At 35.5% G+C, this 17,366-nt stretch overlaps 1 protein-coding gene across 1 annotated transcript in view; it reads right to left on the bottom strand.

Moving 5' to 3' along the window:
* The window catches only part of NCAM2 (neural cell adhesion molecule 2), a 314,479-nt gene that overhangs the window by 30,105 nt on the left and 267,008 nt on the right, over window positions 1–17,366 (bottom strand). The window contains 3 exon segments of the mRNA XM_068421481.1: window positions 4,026–4,206; window positions 11,985–12,106; window positions 14,026–14,145. Coding sequence (XP_068277582.1) covers window positions 4,026–4,206; window positions 11,985–12,106; window positions 14,026–14,145 — 423 coding nt within the window.

Raw genomic sequence — 17,366 nt, 5'->3', positions numbered from 1 at the left:
TGCAAACCATTTGATACTGTCCTGCATGACATCCTTGTCTCTAAATTGGAGAGACATGGACTTGATAGATGGACCGCTCAGTGGATAAAGAATTGGCTGGATGGTCGCACTCAAAGAGTTACAGTCAACGGCTCAATGTCCAAGTGAAGACCAGTGATGAGTGGCGTTCCTCAGGGGTCAGAGTATTGGGACCAGTGCTGTTTAACACCTTTGTCTGAGACATGGACAGTGGGAATCAGTGCACCCTCAGCAAGTTTGCCAACGACACCAAGCTGTGTGGTGCGGTCGACACGCTGGAGGGAAGGGATGCCATCCAGAGGGACCTCGACAGGCTTGAGAGCTGGGCCCGTGTGAACTGCATGAAGTTGAACAAGGCCAAGTGCAAGGTCCTGCATGTGGGTCAGGGCAATCCCAAGCACAAATACAGGTTGGGCGGAGAATGCATTGAGAGCAGCCCTGAGAAGAAGGACTTGGGGGTGATGGCTGACGAGAAGCTCAACATGAGCTGGCAGTGTGTGCTTGCAGCTCAGAAGGCCAACCATATCCTGGGATGCATCAGAAGCAGTGTGGACAGCAGGTCGAGGGAGGTGATTCTGCCCCTCTACTCCGCTCTCGTGAGACCCCAGCTGGAGTACTGAGTCCCAGCTCTGTTGTCCCCAAGGTAAGAAGGACATGGAGCTGTTGGAGCGAGTCCAGAGGAGGGCCACGAAGATGATCAGAGGGCTGGATGACCTCTCCTATGAAGACAGGCTGAGAGAATTGGGGCTGTTCAGCCTGGAGAAGAGGAGGCTCCAGGGAGACCTTACAGCAGCTTTCCAGTACCTGAAGGGGGCCTACAGGAAATCTGGAGAGGGACTGAAAGTGTTTTAAGGCAAAGTGTTTTAAGGAGTTGGCTTGCTGAGCATTTCTCAAAGTCAGTGCAAAGTTCCATTTGTATACTCTTCAGAAAACCAGAAAACGTTTATTAAAAGCATTACAAGTTTTGAGGAACTAATCACAAATTTGAGTAATTCAGTGAATGGAGACCGTGTTATAGGCCTAGGAACAGAAATTACAAAATCAAGTAATTCTATAGTTGGAGGCTGCTGATTGTGTTATTACAGAACCTGACTGCCAGCCAGGAGCTCACACTTGCTTACACTTCCCTAGCAAGAAGAATTTGTAGATTCAGTGCCCACAGGAACTCTAGTCATGTAAGTAGCATTTTGGGTTACAGTCCCTGCCCTCAGGGATCACTACTTCTGCCTTATATCCAATGGCTCTTAAAAGCATGAGCAAGCTGTTTCTGCGGTAATCAGAACCAAAGTTTTATTTCTTGTGACAACTCCCATTTCCCTTGTAAGCACCTACTAAAGGACAACAAATATATTGTTGCCTCCATCTCTCTCCAGTTCTCTGATTAATTGCATTAGCTTGCACACATTTTCACCAGAATAGGATGTTTGGTATAGTTAACTATCATGATACTTAGGGGATCCCAAAATTCTCTTGGGATAAGTAATAACCATGAGATTGCATACATAGGATCTGCAGATATTTTTTTTTTTTAATTACATTTAGAGCAAGACAGAAACACTCAGTTCAGCTGAAGTGCTATAGATCTGGGCACATACAGATGAAACCTTCAGGAGTCTTAGAAACTTTTATAATAATTACATGAATTACATCAGGAAGGGAATCTCAGTCATCAGAAGCTCATAAGTGAGCACAGGATAGGTGATGCAGATTTCACTCAAAAATCTAATTTCATTCTTGTTGCTTATGTCTTTCTTTGGACCTAGCTGTAGATGCCTAGCTGCAAATACCTAAGCCTCAAAGCAGACAAATAGTGCATCATCTGAGTTGACTAACTGATATAAGAAAGAATTTTTTTGCTCAAAGTAAGCATTTTATACACATTATCTACCAAGTTTTAAAAGAGTACATTTATACTTTTGTAACGTTTTATACATATATCATATTGCAATAATATTATGCCATTTCAAAACAAGATAACCATATTGACTCATGAACATTAACGTTCCCCTGATTCTATGTGTCTTTTGACATACTTTAAAAAATCACCTACAGAATGTTCTTATGATGGGAATTTCACACTCTTTTCAGGCTTTGCAAAAACGTCTGTCAAGGAAACTAATTAGTTCCACAATCATAATTGCCATAGTGATCCATATAAAGAAGACCTGTTGTTTTAGTGTAACAGACTTCTTACAACTAATTAGAGGTTATGCGAGAGCACTGAAAAGAAAAAGCCCCTAAATACCTATAAAACTGTGTTCAGCGAAAAATGTTCTATCTTCTGAAACTAACTTAAGTAAGCTGCTTTTTACTTGGATGTCTAGAGACGACCTATGTTACCATTTATGGAGGCATATCATGTTTCTCTCAGTTACAGCAGCTGTGGCAATAATATGGAACACTTTAAATAATTATAACAGGTTAAAGTTAGATTGTATTGCAAAACAAGTAAGATTTGTTTTTCAAATATACAAAATTGAAAAATGGCTTATCCCTTCCATTTACCTAAATAAGGTTTTATTTCTTTTTCTACTTGATAGATTTTTTTGTTTCCTTGGGACAATAAGCTTTCCTACATTTCTTTTTCCCTTTTCTTTTTCGATCACGTCGTGAAATTTTACTCCTGAATGATGGCAATCACAAAGCACTATCTGTTTCAAAACAAGTACACAGGGCCTACTGAGGTCCTGAATTTCAATCAAGATGCAAATCAACTGTCATGACAAATTCAAGTGTGTAAACCAAATATTTGTACTAGAACTGGATCTGACCCTATTAATGAATTACTCTATATAAATGCAAGCAACAATGTTTCAATATCAAAAAATTGCTATGGAATATTAAAAAACGTTGCAGAGATCTTGTGGTAACTTCCCTAAAAATGTATTTGAAGAAACTTGCAATAGACAGAAAAAACCAAATCCAATTATTTCAAACTTTTCCGATGACAGTCTTCTGTGACTCATTCAAACTCATTGCCACTTTACTAAGATCAATGCTAGTCAGATGCTCAGATTGATATGGTTTACATTTTAATATATTGACCATTATATTTATTTGGCAAGATTTTAATTTTATTCTAATACTCTAATAGTTTATTATATGGCATACAGAAAACACTATGTTAGAGGATTTAGCACTTGATTTCAAAATGGTAGTGACGACACTGATCTAATTTGGAATTTATTACTAAAGATATCAGCTCATAACTTAGATTAAAAGTTTGAAATCTCTTCCTCATAACATTTGCTTTATAAAAATTAAAATTACCCATAATATATCAGAAATTACCATCATATTTTAGGTTTATTCTGAATAAAATAATTTTGCATTGTTGCACCAAAATAAAACTTTACATTGGGAAGCATTAAAACTTGATAAATTAGTTACTGAAACACACTCATTCTTAACTACTATGTAGTTTTCCTTAAAAAATTTCAAAGCTTCATATTCACGCACTTAAAAATATGAACAACATTTCTATAGATTTTAAAGCTTGTAAATAGGGCTAATAGAAGGCTATACACTTACCATGTTAGGGTGAATCAGTAAGACAGTATCTAAACGACTATTTGAAGTCTTAACCTCACCAGATACTAAAATAAATACCTTTATTACATGTGTATCTTGAAGCACATGTAGAGATAGATAGGACTGAAATCAAGAATTCTAACTACTAAGTTGCTTACAACAGACAAATAAGCAGTACAAGGCACCTTAAAAATGTATAGCAGATGTATCTTAAATACTGTATTTCTTGTTAACTGCCATCATCTGGGTTGAAGATTCAATGTTCTGTACTTACAAATTACTTTATTACTAAGAGAAAAGTAGAAAATGGGGTCCCATATAATGGTTTTGAATCGAGTCTTTGCTGATAATAGAGTATGGGGTCTCGGGCTTTGTGAGTTAAAAAAGACTTCGGTTACCTAATTTCAACTATGCACATTAATGTACTATGAGTAGCAAACAATTCATAGAGAGAAAACACTCTAAAATTAACTTACCTGTAATAATGTTGGGCTTTGGTGGCATGCTGAATTCATATAATGTTGGTTCAGAATAACCCAGTCTGTTGGCAGCTGTAATTTGTACTTCGTAACCCATGGTCCATTGAAGATGCTCTAAGATGATGTGGTCTCTACTACCCTGCACTTTTTTCTCTAGCCACTGGTCTTCCTTATCTTTCTGTAAAGATGCAAATATTAGTATAAATTCTCAAAACCTCTTGCATTATTTGTCTAAACTTTGTGTCTACATGATGCACAAAAATTATGGAGTTTCATTTACAGAGGTTATGAACATTCAAATAATCTAATTTTGGAGTTCCGACTACTTGGGTTTTTGTAACTTTGACCACTCCTAATCATGTTTCCACAATGCAGATTTAGGGATTTTGTAGGCAAGCCCTTTTAACCCTGTGACTTCAATTTATACTTTGCTCAAGTACTGATGTTTATCTTGGGGAACAGCAGGATAATTATTTACAAGTGCTGCTAAGAACAAATTCTGTAAAAAGTTTATTTTATATAGATGTTTCAATTACATTTTGATCAATGTTCTTTAAAAGAAACGTGCCATTAAACCCAAACTTGAATTGTTCATGAATGCAAACTGTGCTTATATCATACATGAGTCATATAATGACTCATGTTATACACTAACTGTAGTGTTAGTTATACACTAACTGTAGCAATATGTGGTACTATCGTAACATTCTGCAAACCAGGTTGTATTCAACAATATAAACAACATTGAGAAAGTATGCAGTCATATGTCTACGCTGGTAAGAGGATGCATGTAAATCATTAAGATGGTGTTCTAGAGAAAAAAAGAGTTCTCATAGTTCAGATAATTATCTAAGACACAAAGGGAACAAATGAGGGCTTCAGTTGCAATCTTAATCCTGGCATTTCATAAATTTGCAGTGCTTAGCTTTGCAATTGCTCCTTTTAGTGCATAATATACTTAATTATTCTTTATACAAATGAGAATTACAAAATAACTAATAGGTAAAAGGATAGAACAATATATACTGTTAAACACAAAAGCTATCTTGTTCAAAGGAGTATCAGTAACAGTCAGTAAGAATCCATGCAGTCCTATTCTTACTAAACACTGAGGTAGAAAGAAGTGTTAAAAACTATGGCTGAGAGCCAAATCCTGGCCATCCAACCCATACAGCAAGACAGACCCAGTCAGTGGATATAAACTTTCTCGGAAAAAAAAACCCCTTCAAGTACAGGGAAATATAACTTTTTGCTGCAGACTACTTTGCTTCTCAGCAGTTTATATTTAGGCTCTTTGCTGAAGCATCTCGCTCTTGACTGATACAAGTGTCAAAGAAAATAGCATCTAAATTAGGCAGTTCAGGGCCCAGTCATGCTCCTTACGCCTGTTTTTTTTGTCCCCCAACTTCAGAAAATAGAGTGACAGATATGTGCACTGCTGCAATAACTTATTCACTATCAGCGCTGAGTATAATGGTTTTCCCATGCTGGCTTCACCTTTTCTTAAACTCTTTCTTGCTTCTTCTGCACTGACATTGGTCCTGACGCATGATAGTCCTCTGAATGACTAAAATACAGTAAAACATCTTTTCAGGAACATTTGCAGCAAGGCGAAAGTGCCTACTTGGTACAGCAGTAGACCAGTGAAAAACATCAGAATGGTAGTCACATTACAAGTCATGAAAAAAAACTAAATACACTGAAGTAAAAATAGTTTATTCATCATACAGTGGAACTGGTATTTTCTGTCAAGGATATTTTCCCATATCGTTGTGGATAATTTCTGTTATTCTGTAATTCACTGGGTGAATACACCTATATTGATATTCCACTGAGTGAATCCAGTTATATTATCACTATATCAAACTACTTTTACAAAATATAACTTTATATAGCACTGCTAAAATAAAAGGAATTAATACTGATTGCATTATGCATATGCAAATACTCCTTAGCAATGTTAGGAATAACAATGTTACATAGCACCATATTTTAATGGCTGTTTAAATTGGTGAGGTTTGGGAGCCATTAGAAAAAAAAAAATACACCTAGATTCCAAAGAATATCAACGTGAGAGAAACCAGAAGATCCATACGTGATCTCAATGTGTACAACTGTGTAAATATACTGAGGAATTCCAAAGACGTTCAGAATCACAGAAGGAGAAAAAATATACTGAATTGGAAAATAAAGATTCAGGCTAATATAGTTCCTGCGGGTGGAAAAGATGGCATTGCAAAGAGATATATGACTATATTTTGAAAACAAACTGTAGACTTATATGTGATGAATAGAATGAGCTTAAAATTGGCAAGGAAAATTATACAGATTTCTCTATGAGGTTGCTTTTCTGTAGACATAAGAATAAGTGAAAAGGCAGTTGTTACATAGTTTGGTCCAGTGAAGAATAATGAAGGAGCTGAAATGTAACAGCATACCTGCATGCTATGCCAGAGAAGTGACACCCTAAGTTTAGTGGAAAGTGAAGCCAACTGGGCTGATTGAGATAAATGAAACAAAGTCCAAGCCTCGAACAGAAAGACAACAAAAGGTTTTACGAAGAGTGACAAACACAAGTTAGGAGGAAGAAGAATAAAGAAAGTATCTGGAAAGCAAGTTATCTTTTTCTAAAGATAAACAGATGAAGTCTTCCAGAATACAACCTGGTTTTGGCATCTTAAAGAAAAAAAGAAGAGAACTGCAATGTCCTTCATTATAGCTGTTATTTCACATGCATTTTCAAGTACTTTTTACTAAGTAGAGCTCAGTAATGTCTCCAGATTTATTTTACTATTAGTATAGAAATGGAGAGCGACAAGAACACAAAACAAGAGTCTGTCAGTTAAATCTCCTTACAAATCTCCCTGTTTGTGCTAAGACCCTTTAATTGGTAGCTTAAGGAGAAGAAAACAAAACTACAAAAGAACCCTTCATACCTTACTAGGCTGTTCTATTATTAATACCGCTTAAAATTTACAGAAAGCTCTACATATGCACAGTGTTGTACAACAAATGAAAGAACCTTTTAAATCACAAACTATAGTCTAATTTGAGGGGTGAGTCAATATAAATGTCTTCACTAATCATTTACTAGTAGCAGTTATATCATTAATAGCCACTAACAAATGCATATTATCAGAAACTGCAATCAGATCTGCAGCCTCAGAGATTAAACTGTTCCCTTATTTGCATTTTGGTTTGTTTCATATAATGCAGAAATACTCGTTTACAGAAGGTTACTGATGCTGTGAGACTAACCAGTGACTGGCAATTTCTGGGGATCTTACTGCCCACTTGCATTACTCATAAGCCTTAGATTCACACTGTCTTCTTCCTACTATAAGTCTTTGGTTGAAACAAGCCTGCCACAATTCCACAGACTAATGACACTAAAAAAACCCCAAAACATTATTTTTTAATTTCATCTGTATTGGCTTTAAATATAAGCATCAGCCAAATTTATCTCAGAAGTGTCTAAGAGCTAGAGTGTAAGACAGCTGTGAGTAACCTAAGCACCTAAATACCCTGACAAAAAAAGAGTAAACAAAGCAGTGTGAAACTCCAGTCTATCATGACTTGGCTGTTTCTCAAAACTGAGGGCACATCTGACAACAGTGGAAGTAAAGCAAATCCACGGTTTAGGTACCTAACTATTTAGTAATCCAGAAAGTAATATCTCTCTCTTTAATGATCATTTTACGTTGGTTCCATTCTCTGGGAACTCATAAAAAGTGAGGAAAAGCAATTAACCCCCTTCAGCCCTTTCCGTTATTCTCCATCCTTCATAAACTTGTTGTGCTGGAAGTTCAGCTCAAACACACTTGTTATTATGGTAGTCTCTGTGATAAAAAAAAAAGAACAGGAAATGCCACACTACCTAAAGCTGGCAGGAAAAAAATATCAAGAAATCCTCATGGAAGACAATCTAATACTTTAAAGCAGTGACTTCACAAGAATTCATGACATTATGATGGTGCTCTGTAGGTCTGGGTAATACAGGACAAATACTGAAGAAAGCACAAAATGGCTGATAACGCACATGGTGTTAAAATGCACGGAAAGTCCAAGGATCTGGGAGGTAAAGTGGAACTTAGAGATACAAAAACATTTAACTGTTTTATGCTAGGCATCTCTGAGTGGGCGTAAATAAGAAATTATCTCTTTTAATATTATTCATATTAACAGGTTTGTTCTAGAACCTATCATAAAGGAACAAAATGAACACAGTCCTCCATCAACATAGCCAAGCAAGAGTGAAACACATAACCTATCAATCAAACACTTGTCACTGCCAAAATTCAGAGCATTAATAGTAGCACTGTCACAGGTCAACATGGTGAACAACTTTTAGGTCTGCAAAAACTAATCTCTCCTCTAATGTTTCCTCCAAACATCGCTATGCAAAAGTACAAAATAAATTAAATACTGTTATTGTTTTTCAAAAGAGGATTTTAATCAATTTTTCTTGCTGCTACCTAAAAGTTTATAATAAAAATATCCACCTTTTATGGTTATTTCATTCTAATTCCAAATTTTTACTGTAACTTGGCCTGCCAGGGAAAAACAAAAACAAACCCCTCCCCCTTTTTTTTTCTAGCTTACTGTTGGCAATCTGTGACCCAAAAGTATAGAAATAGAATTCCCTTCTCCAATAATTAAGAAGCCTATTTCAATACTTGCTTTTTGAGCATTATGAAGTAATTCAGGATATGGTACGAAAATCATAACTGAAGGCTGGGAATATATCCCTTCAAGATAATAGTGATACATATTTGCAGGGACAGTGGGAAACATTATGCGCCATGTACAAATTCACAATTGCAACATGTGCATCTACAGACTATCCATCACGGTCAAAATCCATCATTTGAGCAGTAAGCACAAACTTTTGCTTGTGACTGTGTGAGTCATGATTAAGTGATTATTCCTGTATGGTGGTCACATACTGTTTGCATGCTGTTTCTGATGCTAAGCACAACCTGTGTAATACCTTCCAAAGGCTGCTTTGTAGCACGCCTTTCTCTTGCAGGTTTGTGCCCAGTCACCCACCTGCCCTGAGCTGCTGTGGCAGTATCTCCCCTGTATCCCAAGTGCTCCTTCCTCCTGGCCCTCCTTATCTCCTCACCTTCCCCTTAGTCTGTACAATATCTTCAGTCCTCCCCTCTAGCTTTTAGTTTATTACTATAGTACTTGGTAAACAACACAGTAGATAATAGCCATTTACAAATTCAGTACACGTTTCCCCAGTAATTTACATCCATAAAGTTTAACAGCCATTCTGCAACACCAGCACCTCATCATGCGTGCCCCAACCAACTTTAACAGCACCATAAGCAGGAACAACCAAAGGGCAGCTTGAGTTGGTCCCCATTAAAATTACACAGTTACTATAAGAAATGTGGTTGGGTGGTCACCTCCCACATCAGATAGGGTGCTTGTCTAGGGAATCCCCATCAGTGCTCTTCCCAGCTGGCTACTGGGGAAGAGTTTTCCCTTGTCTTTCTCTCTCTCCTCCTATTCTTTCCTAAGGTAACGTTGAGGTCAATGTATGCCATCAGCTTCAGACTCCACCAGAGAAGCTTTGTAAGACTGTCTTGACTTTCTTTGTGCAACAGCATGAAATAGTTTGAGGCTGCTACTCATAAAAATTGCACAGTACCTAATTCTCTGGAATACAGAACAAAACATGAAGCTTATTATCTGATTATAGTTAGTAAGTCCTGCCCATAATATTAATAAACTGATGTTAGGAAAGCAATATTTGACAGAATGAAACACGTGATTTCCAGAAAAATAAAACTTACCAATTGCCCTAAACCAGGCTATAATAGTGCTGAGATTTCTTAAAGGTTATCCTTCTCCCAGTTAAAAAAAAAACCCAAACAAACAACTGTATAAAACTTAAATATGAGGGAACTGACTCTTCATAAGACATAAGCCGTTATTAAACACAAAGAAGAAAAAGCCACTGATGTATACCTTGTTATCTAATATGCTCTTTAAACATACAAGCAAATACATTGGTTCACATGCCAGTAATGAAGCTAGCAAAAGTTATAGGAAAGCTAATTAATGACCAATGGGGAAGACAGAAGAGAAGCAGTCAACAGATAATTAATAACTTAAATAGCATCCATTCATTCTGATCAAAACACAAAAAAAATATTGTGCTTTTTTATTGTAGGAAGGCCTTTAATTTAGTGAAATCGCTTTTTTGATTGGAAGTTTAAGGAGATAAGGATTTGAAGTCCAAGTAAAAGCTATCTTCTTCAGTAAGCTATTAAGTTTCCAGTTACTGCTTAAACTGTACATTAATCGTTCAACAATACACACTAAAAGTGACCTTTTATACTATAATATTGTACCTTAGTCAAAACATTGGACCAAAATCAGGTTTCCAAAAATCTTCAGCATAGATCCAAAATCATTTAGCTTACTTAAATCACAGAAACAGATTAAAATCCATATACTGCATGCATATATTATATCCAAAAAGTTTATTTTCTTATGTTCTCATTTATAAATACTTATAGGAAGCTCAGTCCCACAAAACTGCATTGTATCTTGTATTGCATATTTTACTACCCTCTCTCTTCTTTACAATTACTTTTCTTTTATGCCAACTGTACTCACTGGACTGAAAGTCATTTAAGAAGGTCAATTAAGATTTAGGGATCAGTGATATCAGAATAACTGCTGGTTATTCCCTCAGGCTACTCTTAAAAGCTCTACCAAATTTTTCTCAATTGATTTGGAGCTACCAGTCTTCTCTGGTTATACTTAGCTTAGGAAAATCATTTTACATGCCAGGTTTAGCACTTACTTGCCAGAACTATCATCAACAAGTTACATTATAGGAAACATCAGAAAACGTAACAAAAACTATTACAAAATAAGAACTGGATTTTCCTTTTTTGAGAACACTAAAATAGGTTCTGCATTTAATTTCTCAAAGATTGCTTATTTCTGTCAAATACAGCCCTCGCTACCTTTTGTTTAACATGTCTAAATATCTCATGTTACCTTCCTAATCTCTTTTAGACTCTCGAAATGGACATGTAAATCTGCTATTACACTCTGGTAAAATGTCTTTTTACTGGGTTTAGTCAGATAAAAGTAGTATAATTTTTCTAAAAGCATACAAATAAGTTATTAGAAAATACACACTTTTGAATTAAATTCATTGCTTTTGCCACCTCTATAGATACTTCTTCGACCCAATCATTTATAAAAATAGTATATCAAGAAAAGATATTTTAGCTACTTTAATAATAAAAAAACCCCACGTTTTTTTTCATAGAAAAATAAATTACACGTTGCAGAAAAGCCTGTTTTCTAAACTTGCCAGATTTGATAAGAGAACACCAAATCAGACTCTAGCTGACAGAAGGCAAATAAACTCTGCACTGATGAAAACCCTATCAATTTGTCAATTATTTGGCTTTTCTAAGCTGAGGCTTGGAATCTAGGAAGATAGAAAATATGAAACATGATCAGATAGTAATCTCATTTTAAATTAATGTGGAGAACTGGAATATAGCTTTCTATCTCTAGGATGTTATTTATCAATACAGATGCATTTATAACAGGTTAATAATTTGCTGTTCAAACAACACTTAATTATGTAACTTTAATGTCTGCTAATTTACTGCACTTCTGAGAGCTGAACATGAATGTTCCTCATTTACCAACAGAGAATATAGTTTTCTTGTTAGAATGAACTTTCAGTTATACCTTTAGGAAGAGCAGGGTGCTTTTCTTTTCTTTTTTTTTTTTTTTGTAATCTGGCATTAGCAACCTAGTCACAAAAGAAAACATAAAATACTATAGCTTCTTTTCTTATTGTAGTATGCAAACCATTTTGTTACATTTCAAATCATATCAACAGTCTTCTCTACATTAAAAGCAGATATTACTAAGCAAAACCCACCTATTTTGATTAACTGAAATACTTACACTTCTGTATTTGACAATATATTCCAAAATGGGGGCACCTCCATCATCTTGTTTAGTTATGCTAAGTTTAAAACTCTTGCCACTTCCTGGTTGCCCATGAATTGAAGGGGGGCTTGGCTCCCCTAAACAAGTAAAAAAACAGTAGATAATAATTCAGCAATAAGTCTTAAATAACAGCTGGGAATATGTCCACAATACTATTAATCAAAATCTTTAAAATCAACATGATCCTTCCAAGCACTGCAGAACATCCTTAATAAGTGTGGTGTTAAATATTTTGCTTAAAGTATATTCTAATGTAGATTAATTATCTCACACAAGGAAACAAAGTTATGTGAAGCATGAAGGAAGTACTCATTTCGCTGAGACCTTCTAACTTTTGACACTTTCAAATGTAATTTACTTCAGAAATTATTTAGCCATCAATTCAGCAAATCTGGTAAGCTGCTACTCACACTGAAGTTTGACAGTAACACGATCCTACAGGAAAGCATCCTTAATATTAATCATGAGCTTTACTCCCATGAGCGAGATCTAAATCATAATACATATATTAGGTAAATTAACTCTTTGATAAATGTGCCAAGCCAAAATTAGATAATTTTAGAGTAGTCTATATTAAGAATAAATGTAAAAAATAAGATTTCCAAAAGCAAAAACAATTTTCTCTGTAATGAAAGGACAAAAATAATCTTAAACGTACAACTGAAGGGTTAATAACCAGCTTAAGCCACTTTGCTAACCGAAATTCACAGACTAATTATAATTTCTATATGCAATACCTATTATAAAGTTTTAAATCAGATTGTAAGTGAACATGTGTTGTCATATTTAAGTCTTATTTTAAAAATATCTTCACATTTGCATTCACTCAGAGAGATAGAGTTCCTTTAGAAATATTTGTAATATTTGTGGTTTATCCCTTATCAAAGTAAAGATAAATTGACTTAGATCTCAACATAGAATTTGCCTAGCTTTCTATCAGATAACTTATATATAATTTCTATCAGTTTTTATCACTTTTCTATCAGGTATAATGTTCCATATCAATAATAGAAAATTATTTTATCTGTCATTCCGTATATTTAGAATATGCATATGCTTAATCAAAAAGAAATTTGAAACTCCCAAGTTTCCAGTTTTGGACAGAAGAAACATGTCAGTAAGAACATAATATAATAACATGGAAATATTTTGTGTTCTTTGTAGTTGCATGAGTTTAATTGCTCATTCCATTAGGGCCAGTATTCCTAACTATACTGAGTAACACCCTACTCAGAAAACAGTTCAGTTGCCACAGATTTATGAGAGACTAGTCTAGTAATAGTTGCTGATGCATTTTGATATATCTGTTTGAGTACTATACAGTATCATCTGGTAGTTCCTTTATTTTTCTTCTCTCTTTGTGTTAAAGTTATTTATTATTGTTTCTATTTAAAAGTAATTTGAGAAAAATATTTTTCATTAGCCCTTAATATTTAAATCTGAATTTCTTGCCTATAAAGGTTACTACAAATTATAGAATTGGTTTTGTAGCATTTATCATTTGCATGTCGTTATAGTTAAAACAATTTATTCTCATCATTTTTCCATAGCTTAAGATTTCTGTTTAAGGCTTGATAATTAAAAAACTTGTGGCAGCATAGTTTGCTGAAGAAACGTCTCCAGAAAGGGCCAATTCATTTCTCACAGATGTCTACAATACCCTGAGTGTAAATGAGAAGTAGTCCTTAATCTAATATCTTTCATGGTTAGTGCTCTTGAATATAAAACAAAGATTTGTCTAAGTCTCAGGAATATAGATAATGGGATAAATTCTCCAATTTAAGTTCATTCATACTACTTGGTGAGGGGGAATAAGAGGAACAAAACATGATTTCTGAGAAAAAATGTAAAGACTGATGTTATACACCGGGAAGTAGTGTATAAATATAAAACATATTATCCACAGTGAATCATACTTTAAACTATTAGCTGATCTGGAGATAACATATTCTAATAATCATTTATATTTTCATTTAATAGCACAAGTAGTACTCACGGACAGGTAAGGTCTGAAAGATCTCGATTTTGCTATATTCTCCTTGCCCTTTCCCATTTACAGCAGCTACTTTGATTTCATATGTCGTATTTGGTTCCAAATTGCTGAGAACAACCATTGCTAAAGGAAAAGAAAGAAAAAAATATGGGAACAAAATCTGATGAAGCAATAAATTAAAAAAAAAGTCAGGCAATTTCATAATTTGTTTGCTTCACTTGCAACTTACAAGTCCCATTTTCTAATAGTCCAGTGGTTCCAAACTTAGCTTTCTTGTTGAGTGCTAATAGTCCCTTATTTTTTTCTTCTGCATAAAACTATTGTGACTGAGCAAGTTATGCTTCTGAAGGAATTCCATGTCAGTATTACAGAAGCCATAGGCAACAATTAAAAAAAAAAAAAACAATTAAAAAAAAAGAAAAAAAAAAACAATTAAAAAAAAAAGAAAAGAGACCTGGAGATGCTGATCGACAGCCGGATAAACATGAGCCAGCAGTGTGCCCAGGTGGCCAAGAAGGCCAATGGCATCCTGGCCTCTATTAGGAATAGTGTAGCCAGCTGGTCTAGGGAAGTGGTCATCCCTCTGTACTCAGCACCTTGAATACTGTGTTCAGTTCTGGGCCCCGCAATTCAAGAAAGATGTTGAGGTGTTGGAGCGAGTCCAGAGGGCGACCAAGCTGGTGAAGGGTCTGGAGGGTCTGACCTACGAGGAACGGCTGAGGGAGCTGGGGTTGTTTAGCCTGGAGAAGAGGAGGCTCAGAGGTGACCTTAGTGCAGTCTACAACTACCTGAAGGGAGGTTGTAGTGGAGTGGGAGTCGGCCTCTTCTCCCGGGCAACTAGCGATAGGACAAGAGGACATAGCCTCAAGCTTCACCAGGGGAGGTTCAGGTTGGACTAGGAAGCGTTTCTTCTCAGAAAGGGTCATTAGACATTGGAACGGGCTGCCCAGGGAGGTGGTGGAGTCACCATCTCTGGATGTGTTTAAGAAAAGACTGGACATGGCACTTAGTGCCATGGTCTAGTTGACATGGTGGTGTCAGGGCAATGGTTCATCTCGATGATCCCAGAGGTCTCTTCCAACCTGACTGATTCTGTGATTCTGTAAATAAGGACCTTGATGGGGATCGATATTTTATATTCAGACTGTGAGCATGGGAGATATGAATCTGGCAAAAAATTATGGAAGTTTCCTTTTTCCTAGCTGGCAATGGGCATTCGATGCACTTTCAAGCCACCTTCATACAGTTCATAACTTGCCATTTTTCCCTCGTGGAGAACAGTATCAACCATCCTTGGTCTACACTCCTAGATGCAGCTACATGCACATTAGTGGTGAATTACTGGTGCTATGCTCTTTAGTTCAACAATGTATTCAAGACCTAAAATGACAGATGGCTATTATGATCAAAGGAAGACTTCTGAGTTATCTACTAAGGACATGAAAGTGAATTAGGCATGTTTGTAGATATTTAAGAGGAGGTGTATGGAAATGCATATTAAGTTACAACAAAAAAAAAAAAGTATTTTGGGAAGCAAACAGGTTTGAACTTAGGAGATGTTTTCAGAAATCAAGACTGAATCCCTGGCAGCAATCTTTCACACAGCCTGAACCTCTCTCTGTGATTCTACCTGCAGATGCCATCAGAAGCAGAAAACAGAGGGGAAAGCTTGCCAAAAAGAATACTGTACAGCACTAAGAATATTGTTGCTGTAACGTACAGCAAGAAATCTAGAAACAAAACCCAGGAAAAGGATGTTGGATTCCAGTATCCCTTATGGGAATGCAGTATTATATATTACCATAGCACTGTATATTACTAATATCAGTGCTGAATAAGCACTTGGAAACTTCGATCCACACAGAGTTCTTGGACCATTACCCCATCTTTACAAGAAAGCTTCCGTTTATTGTCTCTACAGCAATTGCCTACTTGCTGTTTGCCAGCTCTGTGATGAGCTCACCAGATTCTTACTGGGGAATGGACATAATTTGGATGAACTTTACTTGAAGCACATCAGTATTTGTCTTGCCCAGAAAAGCAGGTGCTGTATTATCTTACAAGAGGATATAGAGCCAGTAGTCTCTTTCTCAGTCTCTACGGAGCCTAGGCTTTTTTCATTATACTTTAATAGTTGCTTTAGGCTTGCTTTTCAAGTTATATATTTAATGGAAGTTAATTTCTTTCAGTACACTTTGTTGTTCTTCTGAGTTCAGATTTATCAGAATTTCTATTTCTTTAGTTTCTGCAGCAGACAGACAGAGGTCCCATTATATGTGGAGCTAAAGGGATTTAATGAATTTTGGAAAACCAGTAACTCTTACATTTCACACTCTATTTATGCACAGTTTGCATGAATTTGCCATTGAAACATGGTAACTGCCTTCTTGTAAACAAAACAGTACAACTATGTGTCTTCCAGCACATTTTAGCTTTACCATTTTCATGAGATTGAAAAATATCAAACTATAAAGTATAACAATGTCATGAAAAAATAAAGTACCATCATGAGAATAAGAATAGAATTTGGAGAAGAGGATGATGATATATAACATTCAGTTATGCTAAGATGAAATTTAAAATCTAAACCAAGCAGTAGTAGTGTTTGACTTGCCTTTCAGCCATGATTACTTTCCAAGGCTGAATAATTTCACTGAAAATGAACCTTAGGGCATACTAAAAATTAGTGTTACTGAAAAGTTTTTAAAATTTAAACAACATAAAAGCATGAGTAGAGTCTACACTTAATAAAACGTGAATGTGTTAACTACATAGAACCTAAGGATCCGATTGTATAAACACGTTGGTGACTCCTGGGGCCTATCTAAATGAATAAAATTACTTATATATGCAGCATTTAAAGAATCGGTGTCTACTTTAGAATCCCCTGTACAGCACTATGTGTCTAGATACAATGACTCTTACACATACATTATGGAATTAACCCAACTAAATCTGATAGCATATTTCCTCAAAAACTGGAACCACTTGGTATCAGTGATGGTCTGACGTGCATATATTTTACACATAGGAAAAAAGTTATAACTATGTCCCCCTGGAAAAGAAAGAAAAGAACCATTCTTGTTCAGAATACTTTAAATACTCCAGTTGTAAAAGAATATTTAGAATAATTAAGATTAAGAAACTGTCCCACAGTATGTAACAAAAGTGCAGGGCTTAAAAGTAATCTAAGAGTAGTGAAACTTTCACTGCTTGCTAAGTGTTTTACATTTTTGAAATATGTTGAGAATGGAAGAAAATACTTAATAAACTAGTTATTTTTTTTTAAGGTACGTATCTGTCAATTAATTATAAAATCAGACTATTAATCTTTCCATATACAA

Source organism: Nyctibius grandis, chromosome 2, assembly GCF_013368605.1.
Source record: "Nyctibius grandis isolate bNycGra1 chromosome 2, bNycGra1.pri, whole genome shotgun sequence".
NCBI lineage: Eukaryota > Metazoa > Chordata > Aves > Nyctibiiformes > Nyctibiidae > Nyctibius > Nyctibius grandis.
Note: the sequence above shows the minus strand (reverse complement) of the source record. Positions and strands in the feature narration are given on the sequence as shown.